The sequence below is a fragment of the Cydia pomonella genome, chromosome 25, assembly GCF_033807575.1.
Source record: "Cydia pomonella isolate Wapato2018A chromosome 25, ilCydPomo1, whole genome shotgun sequence".
Taxonomy (NCBI): domain Eukaryota; kingdom Metazoa; phylum Arthropoda; class Insecta; order Lepidoptera; family Tortricidae; genus Cydia; species Cydia pomonella.
In genome coordinates this window covers 7,215,570-7,237,707 of record NC_084727.1, presented here as the reverse complement: position 1 = coordinate 7,237,707, position 22,138 = coordinate 7,215,570, and the positions used below count along the sequence as shown (strand labels likewise).

Here is a 22,138-nt window from a genome sequence, read left to right as displayed (position 1 = left end):
ATTGATTGATTGATTGATTGATATTGATTCATCATAACTCCATCGTGTTTGGGCTAAAAAGATTTGCCCTGACGAGTACCATCGATCTAGATTAAGTCGAGGGTCTCATGATGGACTCAGTAGTTGGTCACCAGAACTCCTAATCTATTCATCATAATGGTAATTTGATGGTGCTTGTCGGAGTAAATCTATTGAGCACAAACACGATGTAGTTATGATAAATAGATTACGAGTTCTGGTGACAAACTCCTGACTCCATCATGAGACCCTGGACTTCATCTAGATCGATGGTACTCGTCAGGGCAAATCTTTTGAGCCCAAACACGATGGAATTATAATGAGTAGATTAGGAGTTCTGGTGACCAACTCCTGACTCCATCATGAGACCCTGGACTTCATTTAGATCGATGGTACTCGTCAGGGCAAATCTATTGAGCTCAAATACGATGAAATTATAATGAGTAGATTAGGAGTTCTAGTGACCTACTCCTGACTCCATCATGAGACCTTGGCTAGTCACTATCATGGGTGCGTAGCCAACATGCCAATCGTTTACGATACGACAACGAAACACTACTCTCTCTCTATCGCACTAATATACGCAAACGATTGGTATTTTGGCTAGGCACTAAGCAAGTGTGTGGCCAACATGCCAATCGTTTACGATACGACAACGAAACACTATCTGTCTCTCTATCGCACTAATATACTTTATTTATACCTGCAGTCATTTACTAACTTCTTCATTTTCCATTGGTGTGAAAGAGACAGAATATAGAGCAAGGGTTATAGTACACTCTGTAGTCTGTACACTTAGTAGTAGTGTACATAAAAAAAACTACTGTGCTTAAACAATAAAATAAAGAGTGCCCATATGATATCATATGACACTAAAATTAATGTTGCTTGAAATTATATTGAAAACTATCAAGATTATTCTAGTCTGCATTGAAACGCGCGTCGCGTTGCCGGCGCTCGCGTACCGAGCGCCAACGCCATCTATCGAGCGTTATTTCGTGAAATCGGAGAACGCTCCAAGGATTAAGGGCTCTTAACTAAAAGTTGCCCTAAAATTCAACTTTTATACTAAAAACGGCTTTAAATTTGTTAATTTAACATTTTTTTTTCTTTTTTTCCGCTCCCAAAACACTCTTTGAAAATTGAGTGACGTGACGTGACGTCACAGTTTACGGTTTGACACATAACTACATACACACGTAGAAGATACGAACTGTCAACTGACATTTGTCATTTGTTTATCGCCTAACTGTCAACAGTGTCTATCCGAGAGTTGTGACGTCATCCTAATCTTCAAAGACGTTTCGAGTTTGGTCACGTGACGTGTGCCAAAAGATATTTTAAATTCAACATTTATAAAAATATGGTCATTACAGGTCCCCTAAAAGTAGTTTAACATGTTCTTATAATCCAAAAGATTTATTGGGATACAATTCTGCCCTAAGATTTGTAGATGGAAACAACCCTATTCGGTTCAGAGTTATCATGGACTGACCCAATACGATTACGCACGTATAAAAAATTGGGGCAGATTTAGACCCTGTTGCACAAACCACTATTAGCAGACTAATCAACGTCACTCTGCAGTAAAGTATGAAACATCCCATAAAATAAAGTTTAGCGAGCTTTAACGGCGATAGACAGAGAATTTGTTGCAACCGATCCTTAGCGTGACTTTAAACTAAGTCTGCACTGAATTGGCAGCGCCCTCATAAATGAAATATTCCTATGAAACATTAAGTTTAAAGTGACGCTGCAAGTTTGCAGGACTTTATCGTTAACAACTCTCTCAGATGGACTCTTAACTTTTATTATCTGGACAGCTTGACGACTTGGTTACTTTTAAGTTGTGACATCTATTTCAGTTTATAATCTCTGATTTCTTCTACAGAGCGTCAGTTCCCAAGCCTCTGCGCGCTGTGCGGCCCGAACTCCTCGTGCGACTACACCATCGACATGGGCATTAATGTTGCTGGAATCAACAACAACAATGCGCACGTCAAAGCCTTGGAGTGTCTCAGAACTAGTGGTGATGTCGCTTATGTGGCATGGCAGCATGTTCGCGAGTTCTTCACTGTAAGTCATCATCTTCCATCATTATTCTTCTGCATTATAAATACAAGCATTTGAAGCCCACGTCAAGGCCTTGGGGTGTCTTAGGACTTGGGTGATGTCTTTAATGTGGCTTGGCACCATGTTCGCGAGTTTTTCACTGTAAGTCGCATCGCTTGTCATCTGTTCTTGTCCATCATGAGCACAAGCATTAATTAAAGCCGACGTCACGGCGTTGGAGTGTCTCAGGACTAGTGGTAATGTCACTTATGTGTCGTGGCAGCATGTTCGCGAGTTCTTCAAGGTACATCTATCTATACATTTATTATTTCTCATCAATTGATCTCATCATTCACATCATTCAGCATCAATGTCAATCCATTCAAGAACAAGAAACTAAATATATAAGCTCTAAAGCACTACCTTTTCATCAGCACGTAAATTTATTTAATCACCAGTTTTATTTAATATTGAACATATTATCTGTAAAGTCAAGAACTACATGTTGATATTTGCCTATGCTTAATTGTAGGAAGCATTCTCTAGTGTCTGTGCGGAAAGAATAGAGTCGTGGAATGTATGTGACCCAATATATTCCACGACTCTTCTCTTTCCGGACAGACTCTATCTTTTATGAATTTAACCACAACAATATTCATAACTTCAACAATTAAAAATGGCCTCTCACGGAAAGAATTGAAATCACATTATTTTTGCTACCTACTTCCTACAGGTTCGCAACAACGACGTCATTGGCAATTTCTCGCTTCTCTGCCCCGACGGCACACTGTTAGCCCTCAACGCCACAAACCTTGCAGACACCAACGCGCCCTGTGCTTTCGTCTCGCAACACTGGAGCGCCATCGTCGCTACTACGTAAGTACTTAAAGATGAACCACCATCTCTTTATGACGTTGTCTGCCTTTAACGCCAATATTTGAAACCAGCGACGCGCCTTGTTCCTTGGTCTTGCAACATTGGAGCGCCATTTGCTCCAACGTATGGCGTGCGGAATATAACTATAACATTGTTTGATCGCTCCGAAGGATTACAACCAATGCTATTAGATATATGATTCCCCCACGTTTCCTCTCATCTCCACCTTAGTCGAAAAGCAGCCTAGGTTACAACAGATTTAAAGAACATTGTCGAAGTTTGACTACTAAACGTATGTATGTAAATTTCTCAAATATTTATTTATCTAATATTATTTCGCATGTCTAAAGAGTTTTCCGGATGGCAGGCGGTAGCCAAAGCTGATTTGGCTTTGCCTGTGGTCTAAAGTCACCTTGACTTCAGCTCGCATGTAAAATTTGTTGACAAACCATCATTTACAGTCTGCACAGTTGGTATGGAAATCAGCAAGATCACACCCATGTAGCCACCTCTAAGTTTGATAATTGATCAATAATTCTTAACTGAACTTAAAAGAAATAAAATATCAGAAAATGTACAATATAATTATTCACTCCCAGTGCCCGAGCCAACGAGATTCAGACCAACCTCCGCACCTGGTGGCCTGCCGGCACCAACCCCTCGGACAACACTTGGCGCTCCACGCTATACTCAGTTCTCGTGCCACAGTCTTCAACTGCGCAAGTCACCATGGAGGACACGCTGCTCTCTCCTGCTAATTTCACTCAGACTAGTAAGTTAAGGTCTATCTGGGGAATACTCTGTAAGGGAAGACCATATACAAGCTGCCAGCCACACCAAGCCACACCTTGGACATCTCTTGGTGCTCACCGCTGTACTCAGTTCTGATGCTACAGTCCTCAACCACGCAAGTCACCATGGAGGACACTCTGCTCTATCTAGCCAACTTTACTCAGACTACTAAGTGACATCTTTTATCTGTCTCTCAGCAGATAATGACCTGTATTTAATAACCTCTTATCTCTTTCTATTGCATTGAGATTATCTAAGCCCTTTGGGAGCAATAGCTTGGCAATATGATCTAGTTGGTTTTCCTTCTGGTCTCTATGTGTCTCTGTAAGTCACCGTGGTTAGTTACCTACTTAGGTTAGTAATTTTTAAAACTGTTTCTATCGCAGTCTCTTTCTATTTTGTTGAAAACTCGACAGAAATGCATAACTTAAACATGCAAACGTGAGGACACTACCCTGCACAAATAAAGAATGAGCAAATGTCTCATGGCGGGCGTTAGGCGGAAGGCGAGCAAATGGAAGTCGGTTTTTACTATAGAATTCAAAACAGGTTTTTAAATATTGTGTGACTGCTACCCGGAGGATAGAAAACTGATGAATATATTATATCTGAAAAATGAAGTGGAAAATATAATAACCCGTACATTTTTGCATTTCAGGCCGCCCGCTAACAAGCATTGACAGCGCAACTTCCTGCGTGCCTCCTCGCGTGTGGTGCACCGTGTCAACACAGGAACTAGCCAAGTGCAACTGGGTGCGAGCTGCCGCTTACAGCTTGGGAATCAAGGTTTGTGACACTTAACTCACTTGTAGTCACCCCTCCCCTTAAGCCAAGTTCAACTGGGCTAGAGCTACGGCTTATAGCCTGGGAATCTGAGAAAGGGAAGAAGTAAAATATCATCATCCACGATACCCGCAGCACACACCCTCCCTCTTCCTCAAACCTCGTATTACGGTCTTCGTATGCGAACTGTACCTACGTGCGATAAGTGAAATAGTATGAATGAATACTCAAAATAGGGTTGTTTCCAATTTTTTGAAACGCTTGTATTACGTTCTATATTAACTAAAAGTTGCTCTAAAATTAAACTTTTATACTGTACAACGGCTTTAAAAATGTTAAAATAACAAAATATATTTTGACAGATGCTTTCGCGCCCAAAACGCTCTTTGAAAATTGTGTGACGTCACAGTTTACGGTTTGACACATAACTACATACACACGTAGAAGATACGAACTGTCAACTGACATTTGTCATTTGTTGTTTATCGCCTAACTGTCAACAGTTTCAATCTGAGAGTTGTGACGTCATCAAAATCTTCAATGACGTTTCGAATTTAGTCACGTGACGTGTGCCATTAGATAATTCAAATTCAATATTTACAAAAATATGGTCATTACAGGTCCCCTAAAAGTAGGTTAACATGTTCTCATAATCCAAAAGAATTTATTGGGATACAATTCTGCCCTAAGATTTGTAGATGAAACAACCCTATTGTCTGAAGTTAAGAGTCAAGTAATCCGAGGACTTCATTCGCAATATGCTCAAGAGACCAAAAGATCCATCATGCTGACATAAATTTTCTGCTTGATAATAAAATGTTTTTTTTATTACAGCCAACGATCTCATGCGTGCAGCGTTCCGACACCTTCCAATGTCTGCGAGATGTGCGAGACCGCAACGTAGACTTCCTAGCCACTGCCTCCAACTACGGATACCTCGCTAGACAGTAAGTGTAAATACATCTCTAATATCATCATCATTTACCTTACGAAGGTCGTAATAGTACATTACGATACAAGTGCGAAAAATAGGAAATTCGAAACGAGTGGCGATAAATTAAAACACGACCGAAGGGAGTGTTTTAAATCGACACGAGTTGCGAATTACCTATTCGCACATGTATCGTACAACGTTTTACAGTACATATGGCCCTTTAAATGTTCGACACAGTAACTTAATATGCTACTTCTCGCACTAGTTCTATAAAGTAGCCCCATATGTACTGTAAAATATGTTGCGAAGTTGGAATCTTAGCATAATGCGTATTTTAATTATTTTGTGGTGAACGTTTCGACTGAACGTCTAGTGACCTTCACCAATGAGGAGTTATGGCCCAAGAGTGTCAAGTTCTGACGGTTGCGCGGCCGGCTCTCTGACTCTGCGGGGTTGTGTAGGTAATGCATCGCAGCCATGACGTGTTTTGTACTTTTAGTTTTAAGATATTTTATAACATCTATGTTAGTTTTAAGGTATATGTCTATCGGCTACTAGTTGCCTGAAATGAAGATTTTTCATTTCCTTTCCTTTTTTAGGGTTCCGTAGCCAAATGGCAAAAAACGGAACCCTTATAGATTCGTCATGTCCGTCTGTCTGTCCGATTATGTCACCGCCACTTTTTTCCGAAACTATAAGGGCTATACTGTTCAAACTTGGTAAGTAGATGTATTCTATGAACCGCATTAGGATTTTTACACAAACATAGAAAAAAAAAACAATAAATTTTGGGGGTTCCCCATACTTAGAACTGAAACTCAAAAAATCTTTTTTCATCAAACCCATACGTGTGGGGTATCTATGGATGGGTCTTTAAAAATGATATTGAGGTTTCTAATATCATTTTTTTCTAAACTGAATAGTTTGCGCGAGAGACACTTCCAAAGTGAAAAAAATTGTGTCCCCCCCCCCCCTGTAACTTCTAAAATAACAGAATGAAAAATCTAAAAAAAATATATGATATACATTAGCATGCAAACTTCCACCGAAAATTGGTTTGAACGAGATCTAGTAAGTAGTTTTTTTAATAAGTCATAAAATATATTTTTTTTCATCAAACCCATACGTGTGGGGTATCTATGGATAGGTCTTCAAAAATGATATTGAGGTTTCTAATATCATTTTTTTCTAAACTGAATAGTTTGCGCGAGAGACACTTCCAAAGTGGTAAAATGTGTATCCAAAGTGGTAAAATGTTGAACTAGATCTAGTAAGTAAAATTTTTTTAATACGTCATAAATGGTACGGAACCCTTCATGCGCGAGTCCGACTCGCACTTGGCCGCTTTTTACTATCGTGGCTGGTAAGACCGACCAATGTTCCATAATTTTGAGTATGGAATAGGGAATATTGAACTTTTATCGTATATTTGTAATTACTTCTTTCATGACTTTCTTTTTACATATTAGTCATTATTAAAATTCTTACTCACACTTTTATTAAAATTTCCAGACACTTCAGCCTGACACCAGTGAAGCTAGTTCAGAACCTGCACTCCGACCCCAATTCTTTCTCTCGAGTAGTAGCTTTAGTGAGAAACAACTCGGACATTACTCGCTTCGAGAACCTTCGCGGCAGGAAGGCCTGCTTCCCTGAATATGGAGGCATCTGTAAGTAGATTCCTATCAATAACAGTTTTCCTGATGATTGTGGCTTTAGTTAGAAACGGCTCAGATATTAGACAGGCCTGCCTGAATAGGGTGACATCTGGAAGTTAATCGTTGACACTTTTCCCTTCTGGCTTTAGTGAATAACGGCTCGGAAATTTCACGCTTCGAGAACCTTCTCTCGCATACATTATCATATAGTTAAGCTTTCTGTAATCATGAGGTCATGACTATGAATCATACTATCATATTAGCTTATATTTTATCATATAGCATATATCATAAATATAAGCACTGATTATTTAGTAATCTGTAGGTACTTACTTAATTCTTTCTGTATTTATGACTAAAATGCTCATTGTTTCAGCCTACGTGTCGTTCGTGCGTACTGCACAAGTGCTCGGCGTGCTGGACGACAAAGAATGCGACTACGCCAAAGCTGTAGGCGAATTCTTCGAGGGCGCCTGCGCTCCCGGTGCCCAGGACGCCTCACACGCTCTTGGACAGTCTGTGAGTAATCTTATAAGAACTAACAGACCTTGGTACGGTCCGAGGCCTGCTCGATCGAGTGGAAAGTGGCTCGCCTAAATTGATTAAGGACGCAGCTATGAGTGAAAGCGGGAAACAGATAAGCTGACCGACCCTTATAACAATAAGACAGTCAGTCAGACAGTCAAGGGAGTCCCGATGCAACAGAGCTTCATAAAGACGAAGTTTCTTTTCGCCCAGCCGCTTGATTTCTGGAGTATACCATGACAAGATTTTATTTTGGCCTTCGCCATGTTGTGCATTTTACTGGAAATGAGACTCATGATGAATTGCGAGGCATTCTAATAAATGCGGTACTGGTACTGACATATGGATGTGTTGTTTCCATTTCAGAACTACAACGTCACAAATCTCTGCAGTCTTTGCAAGCCTCCTGCCGCTTCCGCTAGCAACTGTAAGTTATTATTTTTACAAGCTTTTTAGTTTCACCTGTCTCGTTGTCTGTGTGTATGTGTGTCGGTCGGTCTGTAATCTAATCATACTTTCTGGTTTCCGATGAAGCTGAAAATTTGCATAGGTACATAAGTAAGTCTGGTGACAATACAATATTATAGTACCATCGAGCTGATCTTATGACGGAGACAGGAGGTGGCCATAGGAACTCTGCGATAAAACAACGCAACTTAATTGAGTTCGGGCTTAATACAGTAAGCAATAAAAACTTGTACGAAGAATGAAATTTACCCAAAAACTTTTTTACTTTTTAGTCATCTGCAAATTCTAACCTAACCTTCCGTATAGTATTGAAGTGAAACTGCTTAAGATAAAATAAATGATAAACAGAACTTTACCTATAAGTCAAGGTCGACAATGATTTTAATAGCATTTTGAACTAGGGGCCCAGGCAACCTAGCAATGGTTTTGAGATGCGGAAATAAAGCACCCTTCTAAGTGCCATACCAAGTGCCTAGTGCTCTAAATCCGGACCTAACGTTTTGTTATTTAAAATTTTCTACTTTATTTTGTCATCATAATCATATAAGAGCATGGCTCTTGTCGGTAAAGCAGACACCAGTTTACGCGGTCATCGGCCAAGTTCTTAGGTCCCTATAAGACACGACATTTGCTTTTCCTTTTAGTTGCTGCGTGTAGCTTGCTCGAGGTTTTCCTTTTCTAGCTTCGATCTTGCCTTCTAATATAATTTTAGGGAGAGTGTCGTATCTTATCATTTGACCTATCATGTTGCTTTATCTAGTCTCTTTTATTTATTTGCGATAAACATTACCAAGTATATAGGTGTTGTATATGGCCCTCAGTTTATCTTCTCTCCAACAATTGGGTACTTGACATATGTTGAATATTATAACAAAATTGTTAGATGGATAGAAAATGACACATCCATTATAAAAAAGTTCAATTTAAAAAATTATATTGAGATTATAAAAAAATACAAGTTTCCGAAATCTCAAAAAAAAAAACTTTTTTTTTGGTCTTTCAAAAATAGAAAAGAAAATGGTACCATTCGATTCCTTATATTTTATTGAAAAATATACTGTATGACAACTATACACATAAACGCAATATTTCAGGGTCAAAATGGAAATTTCCTTGATCTTCCATACATTTAGGATAGACTTATATGATGTGACGTCACATCACCTTATCATTTTGTTAGAGGCGTTTCAATCGTCGAGTGCGTCAGACTTTAACTCTCATTTCTGATCTTTGTGTTGCTTAAAAGCCATGAGTCCTACCTATATAGACATTTGATCCTAAGGAAAATCAAGATCGTGTGACATTATTTACAAAAAACAATCAAGTAGCCAATTCGCAGCACTTCTTTCCTTTGTTAATACTAAAACAATTATTATTATTTCTGTAGTTACCTGTGGTTGGGACCACTCTAACAACCTGTACTTCGGCAACAACGGTTCCTTGTCTTGCTTGGCCAACAACGACGCGGATGTGATCTTCGTAGATACCACCAACATCACCGGTAAGTTGGTACCATTGGAACGACTTGTCAGTAGCGATAAAAGCAAGTATAGGTACAGTCAAGTGCAAAAATATGTATCGAGAGAATCCTCTCATAAATATGGTACTACGCTCTTATTACACTGGAATAAGATGCTATGGGACATATTTTTGAGTAAGATGCGTACACCCATATTTTTACACTTGACTGTACTATAGAGTTGCCACACATGTGCGCCCGTAAGGGACAGAATATACACAATGCGACGAAATTAAAAACAAGTAACAGTCCTGAAAACAGACCAAAAACACCCTACGTATTTAGTTGGATTCATGATAACAACAAGCTCTGGTGGGAAACAACTAAACGTCTACAGTATGGAGGGTAGAGCTATGGAGAACACTCTGTGAATGAAAAAGTGTCCGTCCAAAAACCTTAAATAGGTGGCGCCACAGTACCACCTATTTGAGTACCACCCAGTTGGTCCTAAATTTCAAATCACTGCCAGCGTACTTCACTCCGTCAATAACAGCTAAGTTCATAGCTACTCTAGCGCCACTCTGGAGAGATTTGGAACTGTTACTTATAGCTGACAGCTGGACACTTGCAACTGTTTTCCCTTAAGAGAGTTTCCTCCTTATTACCTCTACCCGCCATAGTCTATAGTTTTGACATAGCACTTAGGACTTTTTAAAAGTGGGCATGAATTAAAGTCGCTATGAAAAAGGGAACTAATAATAACGCTTTATCTGCTACTCGTACGCAAAAATTCAATAAGACCATCCCGTTCGGTCATTTCGTAAGGGGTACGTTATTCATATTACTTATAAGCATGCGTCTTCCATGTTTTTTACATTCGCTGCGGGCGAAACAGTAGGTGTAATAACCCCATATAATATTGTTGCTAATAGTGCTGCCATCTCAATTTCAAACCTGTAACCTACACAGATTACCTGGCCGCCCTGAATCTGCAAGGCTCCCAGTTCCGCGCAATCTGCAGTAACAACACCTTGGCCCTTCAGAACGGAGTCAATGTGGATGACAACTGCTTGCTGGCTTATGTGGTGGACTCCGAGGTGTTGACTAGAAGGTAAATTTACAAAATAATGATTTTACATTCAAAATTAACTTTGCATCTAGGCCATTCCCTTGAAATTTGACTAAACTGCATCTAGGCAATAAAATTCCCAAAAAAGCTTTTTCAAGCTAGAGGGAATATATTACCCACCTGATTATGAACTTTTTTTCAAAGTCATAGGGTTCAATTTTGCATATTTCCTGACATCGTTATAGCTTATAAAGGGTTAAAAAGCAAATTTGACACCTTTCTTAGGACTGACAGGTAAAACCTATACTGGCGCCATCTGTATAATACTTCAATCGGCCAACCTCCATTGTTGCCTCTTTCTGCAGGATGATTCTCTTGAGCAACAGCCAAGAGAATTTACAGAATGAAATGCAAATGATCCTTGAAATGAGTTAACCCTTTGACCGCCAAAGACGTCAACTGATAGCTGACGCTCAGTTACAGTGTAACTAATATTAACTTTGGTGCATTTCAATAAGGTTTACAATGACGCGTTGTATATAAAAGACGTGGTGTTCAAAGGGTTATAGTGTGGCAGACATCAAACTTTTACAAATGTCTCCGTAATCTCCGTTTAAGTACCTACAATAGTTATTTGTACAACAAGAGAGCAAAGTTTGATATTTCTTCGAGTGCTAGTTTTAAGTCGCGTGCAAGCGAAAGAATATAATAGATTCTAAGAATCTAATTTAGAATCTTGAGCGTAGCAAGGAACTCAAAATCGCACGAGATGTAAATAACTTAGATCTCGTGTAGTACACAAAATTTTTCACGTCAGTCAGCCATCAAAAAATACAAAAAATACTGAAAAATGTACTCCGTCTTCTTCACTATTTCACTCATGTTTTCTGAAGGTATTCTAACATATAACTTTAATTAGGTACCGCAATGAAACAAAACGAAAGAAGTGTCAATAAAATAATGAATTAACGAACATCAATTGACAGTTCAATCGACAACTTTTTTTTGAAAAAAAAAAAACTTTGTAAGATGCGGTCCGAATTGCGGATACTACTATTTGTCAACTATAGTAGAGATCGTTAAAAGTAGTTAAGTAGAATTATTTACTGCGTAACAATTGCGTAAATTTGCGTAAGTTCATTGTTTTGATTGTATAATAAAGTACGTTAAATATGGTGTTTTATTAAATTTTAATCTTTTATTTCATTAATTAATTATTACGAATGAAGACTCGTAGGGTGTTTTGGAGCGATGCGGTCTGATTAGGCCACGCACGTTGAAATGACATTCAAATATAAAGGTCACTTGAATGTTATTTTGTCTCACTCATTGAGCAAAATGCGATTTTGCTCACTGTTTTTAAGCAGCAAATTATCCTTGTTCGAGCTGCTGACGTGAAAAGTTCCCTTTGTAACTTGTAATTCTATAAAGAGTGACCCCGAGAGCCTTTAAGGAGGCTCAAATAAAGAAAAAAGGGTGGGTGGGTGGCAAATATTACGACTAATCCAAAGAAAGCGATCAGGGTTGACAAAATTAATGAGAATATATCTATAGGGCTTTAAAAGCGAAGTATCCCTAGTGTAGTTTTCTCATTCAAGGGCTACTCTTAAACGCCCAGCACGGCCGGTGAAGCCCACAAACCACACGCATACCACGCACCCACCGCCACTGAGGCCGGTCTATGTGTACGTATTTAATATTAATATTGGAGGGCCTTTTACATGTCGCTTCAACTAACATTGACCTATTGTGGCAGCCGATTTTGTGATTGTGGCTTCCCGTTGATTCTACGATTTTTTGGGCTTTAATGCATTGGATCTCATACGGTTGTATCTAACTCTAATTTTTTTTAACCCAGACACTCAATTTAATGCTCTTGTACAAATGTTGACCTTGAAACTATTAAAAATTACATGTCATTTGAATATTTGCGATATAGAATAATGATTAATCAATTAATGAGGCCTCATAACACATGCTATGTAAGTGTAGTGGTTCGTTGGAGAACTCGTAACAATTTTATATTAATTTTTACTAGACTCCGTATGATCTATCTCTGCCCCGACACGACACCAAATCGGCGTATAGAAAATATAACAGTACTATTAGAAACATGATTCATAGAAAACCCCTTCGACACTTAGTTGGTTTAGATGGACTCTGAAATAGTTATTTGTTTTACAAGGGGGCAAAGTTGTTGTTTAACCGCTCGTGCTAATATTGATACCCGAGCAAGCGAAAGATTCCAAAATTGAACCACGAGCGTAGCGAGAAGAAAAGAATATTATACGGTACTTACCTGTTGACTAATACAAAGATACGTCGTATTTTCTCAGAAACTTGTCGTTTCAGGTGGCACTTGCACATTCTTTGCAAAATTTGTTACTTAAGTACAACTCTACTGTGAGAAAAGGTGGCAATTTTTAAAAATGTTGGTGGGAGATTCAAACTCCTTCTCCTGTACAAAATTGTAATGTCATCTTTCCTACTGGTTTGCCAGACTATATTAACAGTGTCAATAAAATAAATAAATAAATATTATAGGACATTATTACACAAATTGACCAAGTCCCACAGTAAGCTCAATAAGGCTTGTGTTGAGGGTACTTAGAAAACGATATATATAATATATAAATATTTATAAATACTTAAATACATAGAAAACACCCATGACTCAGGAACAAATATCCATGCTCATCACACAAATAAATGCCCTTACCAGGATTAAAACTATTACAGACAAGATGAAGCCTACAACAGCATCAGCACTCTCCTCGATACCCTTGAAAGGTACTTCGGCTACGCCGCCTCTTCAGGCACCCAGCACGTCAACATGGAAATCTTCTCCAGCTTCGACGGAACCCGCGACTTGCTTTTCAAGAATACCGCCGTTGGCTTCTCGGAACCTACCAGAGCTACAACCAACCAGCCAGCTAAGAACTATATTGAGCTGTTCAGCCATTTGCAAGCATGTACTGGTGCTGGCAGCAACATTCCAGTGCCCGGATTGGCTAATAGGAGCTTCTATTCCATTCTTACTCTGGTTTTATCTGCGCTGCTTACGCGTTTCATTGTTTATTAAGCTGTCAGGTCCGTTAGTCTACCAGGGGTTATTGCAACTATTTTCGTCGGACTTTCTAATGAGACAGCGTTTATGTTGTTTCCAGTGAATGGATTATTTCCGTTCACTGGTTGTTTCCCTGTCCCTCTTAGCAGCCGGATGGCAGAAAGTGTCCGGCGAAAGGATAGATGTAGTAACTCCTTTAGCCTATTAGCTTTTTATGCAGATAGCGTCAAGTAGAATACAGTAGTCTACAGACTATCCAGGTTTTTGGTCATATCTCAATTGCAATATTTACGCTTGCAGAAACCAATTGCCAGATCATATTTTCTATACTATGCCAGAAATCGAAGATTTCTTGTTTGTATAAAACATTTACTGGCATGCGCTGGGATATTATGGATGTAACCAAACGTAATCCACTTGACGTTACCGGGTCAAGGGAAGTGGTACTAAGATACACCAAGCTACGTTTTATGAGCTTTTTCTTGAGTAAGGATCACCGAATGATCACATTAGATACAGGTGTGCGACTGAATATATTTGAGTTTCGATTCAAAGAAGTGTACTTTAGATTCTTTTAGAGGTCTATTTATGTAGTCTGGTTTGTTTTGGTTAAAAATTAGGTAGGTATAACGATTTATTTTCATTTTAGAGAGTTTTAATGTAATCAAGCAGCAGGTAGACTATAGAATGCGGCTAATTTGTTTTTTTTTTACCTATTTTTATGTGCTTTTACAGATAGAACAAAGTATTTTGTTATATAGAGAATTTTACACATCTACAAGGAAGATATATATCAAACATGTCTAATGTTACTTTAATAAGTTTTAAAAAATGGGGTTAAAACTGTTACTGTCTCGAGACGTTTATATTTACAAATTTATAAATGGCTTACATAGCATTTTAATTTTTTTTTTAATTCTGAATTCACGATTTTTATCCATACTGAGTTAGTTATCACCTTGTAATACTATTTATTTACTTGGTGTAAGTACCTATTTATTGTAGTAATTTTGGTGGTAAAGTATGATCGTAGAACTTGTAAAAGGCATTATGTTCATATTATAAGGTCTTGTTTATACTTATTTTACGATCAAAACTGCCATTCGCTAGTGATTTATTTAAAGTAACTGTTAAGTGTAAGTACACTTTTCATAACCTCAATATCTATGCAAAAAAGAAAAATACCCAATTATTATTACATATTCTGTCACAGTAAGTTGATAAATAAAACAAATAAGGATGGGTTCCCACGGGAAATAATAGGTAGGTACTTTATTTTTTGTAGGTGCAAATACTAGATGGCGTTGACATCATGATCATGGTGTAAGATTGTAAAATCAAGAACATTTTTACGTGAATACCTATGTACTTAATTAGGAAAGTGTGATTGAATTTTTATCTTTGTGAACAAAGTATTTTTTGTAGAAATGTGCGTTTTATTCATACCTAACATATCTGTTTTATAAGCAGTGGCGATTTACAAATTTTCAAGGTATAGGCTGAATAGTTTTTGCCGCCCTTGCCTCAACAATTGTCATATCATACATTATTTTTACAATGCAGCAATTTCGTTGAAATTGCACGTAAAATAATTTTTCGTTTTCAATGTTGTAATGTTAAAAGCATAGGAAAATTCAAAATGATTAGAATTTGACGAAATTTGGTGAGTTCGTGAGCATACTCTGCATACTCTTTAGTATTAAATATGAATATACAATTTTTTGAAAGATTTTTCTTCTACATAGTTTTCGAGTAATTCACCACTAGAGTTTACATAGGCATATCTTTTGCATATTGTAAACTCAAATTATTCGACAACTATGTAGACGAAAAATTGAAAAAAAAATCTGTCATCGTATTTGATGCTAAAGAATATTATCACGATCACCAAATTTTATTAAATTTTTATCGTATGTAGCCAACCTCCTTAACGTAAAAACGTAATTTTTTTCTATGCTATCACGAAAAAATCAGTTTCCGATGAATTGTTTATTCTTAATTATTATTTCTATTTTTTAATGTTTGCTTAATTGAAAAAGACAAAATCACAATATAGCCATGAGCAATCTTTTAAAATACTAATTATAGTTAATATGAAAATGTTCGAAAATTTAACGTGACCATGTTCCAAGTTTCGGAATGAAAAAATTTTTTGCAGGGCTCTTTCAATAAATTGATTCGTTACAAATGATTTATTATAATTTATTATGATTATAAAAAGTTTTTACTTACCGGTGCTGTGAACATATTCATAAAATTCAGGAAACACTTCGAAAAATAACAGCACACACCCAAATAAGTCGCTTGAATCACGAGACAGTATTTTTTTTATTTTTTGTAAGGTTCCGTAGTTTCGTGCTTTATTTTCCTTTGATCCGATTTTGTTTTCGTTTTTCGCCTCGATTTGCCTGTTCGGGTAACCGGGGTAACCCACATGGTTATTGGAATAGAGAATGAAGCTCGCCACGTGCACATGCAACATTGACGTCATTGATAACATTGTAGCATTAAAAAAAATACCGCGTTCGGGGAAAAAATATTTTTTTGACTTAAGACTATCTCGCTATTACTGTTCAAGATTTTTTTTTAATTCCAATCGAATTTTCTGAAGCTACTAGTGCATGTGAAACACATAATAGTCGATACATAAGATTGAAATCGGTAAAATTATTCACTAAATTATTCATTATATTCGAATAAAAAAAGAGGGGCATATTTTTTACAATTGCGCTCTTTTCACTCATAAGAAGTGTGGGCAAAGGGCGCAGAGGCGAGAGGCCGATTACTGCTTGAGGGGCGGCGAACTAGCTGTTTTACTCTAGAATATAGAAGTTTGCTACTCTCGGAATGTGCAATGACAAGTGAGAGAGAAAAGTCATCGACAAAATTTGTTGCAGACTTCTATCTGTAAGACATCAGAAAACCGTCATAGAAAAATCTTTTTGATTTCTATGAGGTAAAAAAAAAATCGTTCCCCAAATTTGCCGCCCCCAAAATCTGCCGCCCTAGGCTCGAGCCTACTCAGCCTGCTGGTAAATCCGCCACTGTTTATAAGGCAGAATCCATGAACGAGAAAGAGAACAAGTTTTCGCTATTGTTAGACCAAGATAAGTCCGCAACGATTTTAATGGTATAGACTATGCAAGTTTTATTTATACGTCATAATTTCAAAGAAGATTGACGTTATAAATAGCACTTGCAAAGTCTAGGCTATCAAAATCGCTTCAGACTTATCTTTATCTAACCCTATTAAACATCGTTTTTTCGACAGTAAGAATTTTGTGCGTAGTTATTAATTACTAACCCCCTTATTCATAAACGTCTACTAAAGTTTACAAACCACTAATAATCGTTTGTCCCTTTCCATCATACCAATACGTCGGAAAGGGACAAACGATTATTAGCGGCTTGTCAACTTTAGTAGACATTTATGAATAAGGGGGTTAATATTGAACTTGGACAGCTATTGATAACTGAGACTTCGTCATGATAACGTGAAAATAATGTATTAATTAAACAATTTTGAAAGTACACGCACACGCAGTGCAAATGTTAATATATATTTCATATTAGTTTGCATATACTTTACATATTTGACTTTTACATCGCATTAAAACTTTATACAGCATTCAATTAACTGTAAATATCAATATCAATACTTTGTTAAATCACCCGTTCACAAAATTAAAAACACTTCCATCTGAATTTAAAATACCACAACATGCAGCTTCCGATTAACTCCACCGAATATTAATACTTCAGAACTTAATATTGTTTTTTTTTTTTAATTCTACGTAAACAGCTGCGTTCTAGTATCCTAAAATTCAACTTTTATACTAAAAACGGCTTTAAATATGTTAAATTAACAAAATATATTTTGACAGATGCTTTCGCGCCCAAAACGCTCTTTGAAAATTGTGTGACATCACAGTTTACGGTTTGACACATAACTACATACACACGTAGATGATACGAACTGTCAACTGACATTTGTCATTTGATGTTTATCGCCTAACTGTCAATCGCCTAAGTGTCCATCCGAGAGTTATGACGTCATCAGAATCTTCAATGACGTTTCGAGCTTGGTCACGTGACGTCTGCCAAAAGATATTTTAAATTAAATATTTACAAAAATATGGTCATTACAGGTCCCTAAAAGTAGTTTATCATTTTCTTATAATCCAAAAGAATTTATTGGAATACAATTCTGCCCTAAGATTTGTAGATGGAAACAACCCTATTATCCGTAGTCCCATTTTGGTGCAGTGGGTCTACGGGGAAAAATAATTACCCGTGGTCCCCTGTGGTACAAAAGCCGTGGTACCACGGTTAAAACACGCAAAAAATAAGATGAAGCATGCAGCCCAGCACAAGCGCGCGGGTGGTGCTACACTCGTATTTGTATATCATCTTTTGCAGATGTTTTGTTATTTGATGAGTAGAGCATACAACTTTACAAGCCTCACTTAGTTAATTCATGTTTTATTCCTTTCTTACAAATTAATAAATCAAATTGACAGATAAGACAAACATAGTAAACAAAGTTAGTGGCAAAACGGCCTGTCGTAATGATTCTTTTATGGAGAAACTACAAGTCACACGAAAAAAGTCATATATTAAAAATGTTGTACACGAAACTTACATTCATTTTTTTTCATACAATTTATTGAACCGATAAGAAGATATAGACTCTAGAAAGTAAGATTTTACGGCCAAAAACGGCGCTTACCGCCTTATGCGATAAAATAAAATAAATAAACTTACTTACAAGTCTTTTAATACATCATATTATAGACCAATCTCTTTGGCAACTATACTGGCGAAGATGCTTGACAGTGTACTTATTATATATTACATATCTGAATAAACATATTAACCTACATAATTATATATAAGGTTGAAACATTTATGTGTCCTGAAGCGAAAATGCCTTAAAACCTTAATCTAGCTCATTTTACTTAAGGTAAACATTATTTTATTTAAAAAAAAAGAAACAAACTGCATTATTTTTTTTTAATTTACTTGTCTTGCCCAAGAATGGAACCGACTTATAAGTCCAAAAAATTAACACTATTTTATTTCGCTAGTCGATACAGTTAATGTTAATGTTATATTTTCTACAAGAAATATAAGGTCTTACACTCGTCTGTCGTACAAAATATCAATACAATAATATTTTTAGACAAGCAAATTGTAAAAGATCTTTGAATGGAGTTTTGTTTCTTTATAAATAAAAGAATGTTTCCTTTAAGTAAAATGAGCTAGCTTAAGGTTTTAAGGCACTTTCCGTCCAGGGCCAATTATTTTTTTCCAACCTGTATACTCGTACACCAGAATATTTTCAATAGCTTTATCAGCCGTGCAAAGAATTGCTAGGGTCCTGATTGTTTACTGTTTCTGTTGTTATTATTCTTTTTGTCCGTACCGTTATTAATTCGTTTGTTACAGTTGATACTATTGATTCTGGTGTTGATGTTGTTACCGGTGTTGTTGGTGTTGCAGGTGTTGTTGATGCAATCGTTGTCGGTGTTGATGTTATTGGCGTTGTTAATGCCGGTATTGATGCCGTTGTTGGTGTAGTTTGTACTTTTGATGTTATGGTGGTTGTAGTTCTTGCGGTTTGTTCCGTAGTTAATTCTTTGGTAGTTTGTGACGTAGGTTTAGTAGCACCGCTCCGAAGTTTAGTAATAGTGGGAGTAGGTTTAGGAGTAGGAGTTTTAGATGTAGTTGATTTTCTTGTATCTGATTTAAGCAGTTTGTTAAATGTATTTTTCAATGGCTGTTTTGTAGAAGGATGATTTGGTCTATTTAAAATTAATCTGAGGATGCTCTGCGGGATCCAATGTCCAGGGAACTCGGACTCCACTGGGTTCGATATGAACACAAGGGGGTCGTTTTTAATATCTTTCTGAATGGTTGCCGCTGGTGCTATCGCAATCGCAAAAAGTAGACATGCAAACACTGCAACAACATGATTAATGAATAAGTAAAGCTTGACAACATTCTATTGAAAGGGGTAATAACTAAATTAAACCAGGTTCTAATAGTAAAAAATATGTACGATAAAATAAACTAATATCTGCCAGTACGCGAGTCTACTCTAAAACAATAAAATATCGTCACTGGCCTTATCGTTCTTGATCTTCATCGAGCCAAACGACGAATCCTGGCAGCAGGTGCTTCTGAGGGCTACGCGGGCCCAGACGCAAGCAGATGAAAACTTCAGCAGCGATTGTCAAGAAAATGAGTAGTCTTCAATTGTAAACGAGAAGAAAGGGGTTAGGGTCAGCCCATTAAATAAGAAATCTTTTTAGGGTTCCGTAGTCAACTAGGAACCCTTATAGTTTCGCCATGTCCGTCTGTCTGTCTGTCTGTCTGTCTGTCTGTCTGTCCGAGGCTTTGCTCCGTGGTCGTTAGTGCTAGAAAGCTGAAATTCGGCATGGATATATAAATCAATAAAGCCGACAAAGTTGTACAATAAAATCTAAAAATTTAATTTTTTTGAGGGTACCTCCCCTACACGGAAAGTGGGGGTGACATTTTTTTTCTGCTTCAACCCTACAGTGTGGGGTATCTTTGGAAAGGGCTTTCAAAACTAATAGGGGTCTTCAACAAACATTTTTTGATAAAGTGAATGTATTCGGAGATAATCGCTCCGAAAGAAAAAAAAATGTGTCCCCCCCCTTCTAACTTTTGAACCATAGGTCCAAAAAATATGAAAAAAATCGTGGAAGTAGAGCTTAAGAAAAACTTTAAATGAAATATAGATATTGTAGCGGAGATGATCAGTTTAGCTGTTTTTGAGTTATCGCAAAAAGTTTCCCCTTCATAGTAAAAAGACTTTAATTAGGTACTGATTATGCAAATTTGCCTATTTGTTTAACTCGCGTGAAAGGTACCGGTTCATCCCTTGGTTAACAATTTACTATACTTTAAGCTCCAATTTAGCTTATTGTGACGGAAGAGTAACTACGGAACCCTACACTGAGCATGGCCCGACATGCTCTTGGCCGGTTTTATTTATATAATAATATAGCGTTTAAGCTTGAATAACATTAGATAAATAAATAAATATTATAGGACATTATTACACAAATTGACTAAGTCCCACAGTAAGCTCAATAAGGCTTGTGTTGAGGGTACTTAGACAACGATATATATAATATATAAATATTTATAAATAGGTACATAGAAAACACCCATGACTCAGTAACAAATATCCATGCTCATCACACGAATAAATGCCCTTACCAGGATTTGAACCCGGGACCATCGGCTTCGTAGGCGGGGTCACTACCCACTAGGCCAAACTGGTCGTCAAAATACGGTAGATAAATGTAATTTGAGTCGTGCGATTCGCCTTCAAATTGTCGGGATTTCACCCGAAGAAAAACAAAAGACGAAAAGGGCATATTTTTTTATTACCGGCCAGTGCGCGCGATGACTGCACCATGCAGGTTTGCCATTTAACAAGATAGTATCGCTACAAGCAGCTTGCATATGACAATAATGCACATTTTGGTTGCGATCCATTACGCAACCCCGCAGTGTATTAAGGAAGCCGGCCTCGGAACTGCCGAAACTTGACACCCTTCGGCCACAACTCCTCCTTGAATAGACGTTCAATCGGAACACTCGGAACGCTCACCACAAACGAATTAAAATTCGCATTGTGTCGAGATTCCACCTACGCTACCTTCAGGACAAATCCGGACTTACGATGTCATCGACTTTCTTAAGGTAATGTAGACACTTTATATACAGCTGCGTCGACGGTGTTGCAGGGCGCAGCAAATATTTGAGTCCAGTTCGTGCGGTACCTCACTGATTCTGACGAGCCGGTTAAACAAATTAGAAACAAAGTATAAGGTACTTACTTCTTGAATTCCTTTCCAATCAGAATTTTTATCGAGTATTAAGCGAGTAGTTCACTATAATAAGTACCTAATTATGAAAGAAATGTAAAATCAGCTCAATTCATGCATAACTTTATTGCCCACTGCGATACTAAATTGAGCGAAACTTCCGCCAGTATTGTATATGCTTTTATGACTCGTATAAATAATTAGCAACTATTAACTTCACTCATTTCATTTTCATTTATTAATATTATTCTTAAACAATACAAACATTGTGTCAGAAATTACATGAAATATAATTTCTAAATAACAATAATAAACAATAATACATTTGAATTAATACTAAATAACAATTATAAATACCTTAAATTACCTATCAAATATTTTATTACCTATCTAGTCAGTAAGAACGACTTTAACTTACGCTTAAATAAAAACCAATCCTTGATGAATTTTAGATCAGTCGGGAGCTCAAGTGTCTTTTTTATAACAGAAAAGTAATAAACAGTGAATACATTTTTCACTTTTTTTTTTGAATAAGATGTAGAGTTTGTGAAGCTTGGCTTATGGTTTCGTCT

General features: G+C 37.1%; 1 protein-coding gene across 2 annotated transcripts in view; it reads left to right on the top strand.

Moving 5' to 3' along the window:
- LOC133531448 (transferrin-like) overlaps window positions 1-15,129 on the top strand; it is a 39,128-nt gene extending 23,999 nt beyond the window's left edge. The window contains exons 6-16 of one of the 2 annotated variants that reach the window (XM_061869676.1): window positions 1,910-2,094; window positions 2,804-2,946; window positions 3,546-3,718; window positions 4,397-4,524; window positions 5,356-5,468; window positions 6,968-7,125; window positions 7,490-7,632; window positions 8,005-8,065; window positions 9,494-9,607; window positions 10,535-10,676; window positions 13,374-15,129. In XM_061869676.1, coding sequence (XP_061725660.1) covers window positions 1,910-2,094; window positions 2,804-2,946; window positions 3,546-3,718; window positions 4,397-4,524; window positions 5,356-5,468; window positions 6,968-7,125; window positions 7,490-7,632; window positions 8,005-8,065; window positions 9,494-9,607; window positions 10,535-10,676; window positions 13,374-13,716 — 1,703 coding nt within the window. In that variant the 3' untranslated portion in view covers window positions 13,717-15,129. Of the gene's footprint in view, window positions 1-1,909; window positions 2,095-2,803; window positions 2,947-3,545; window positions 3,719-4,396; window positions 4,525-5,355; window positions 5,469-6,967; window positions 7,126-7,489; window positions 7,633-8,004; window positions 8,066-9,493; window positions 9,608-10,534; window positions 10,677-12,232; window positions 12,387-13,373 lie in introns of those variants that run through there. The other variant, XM_061869677.1, reaches the window with a different exon arrangement.
- The last annotated feature ends 7,009 nt before the right edge of the window (window positions 15,130-22,138 follow it).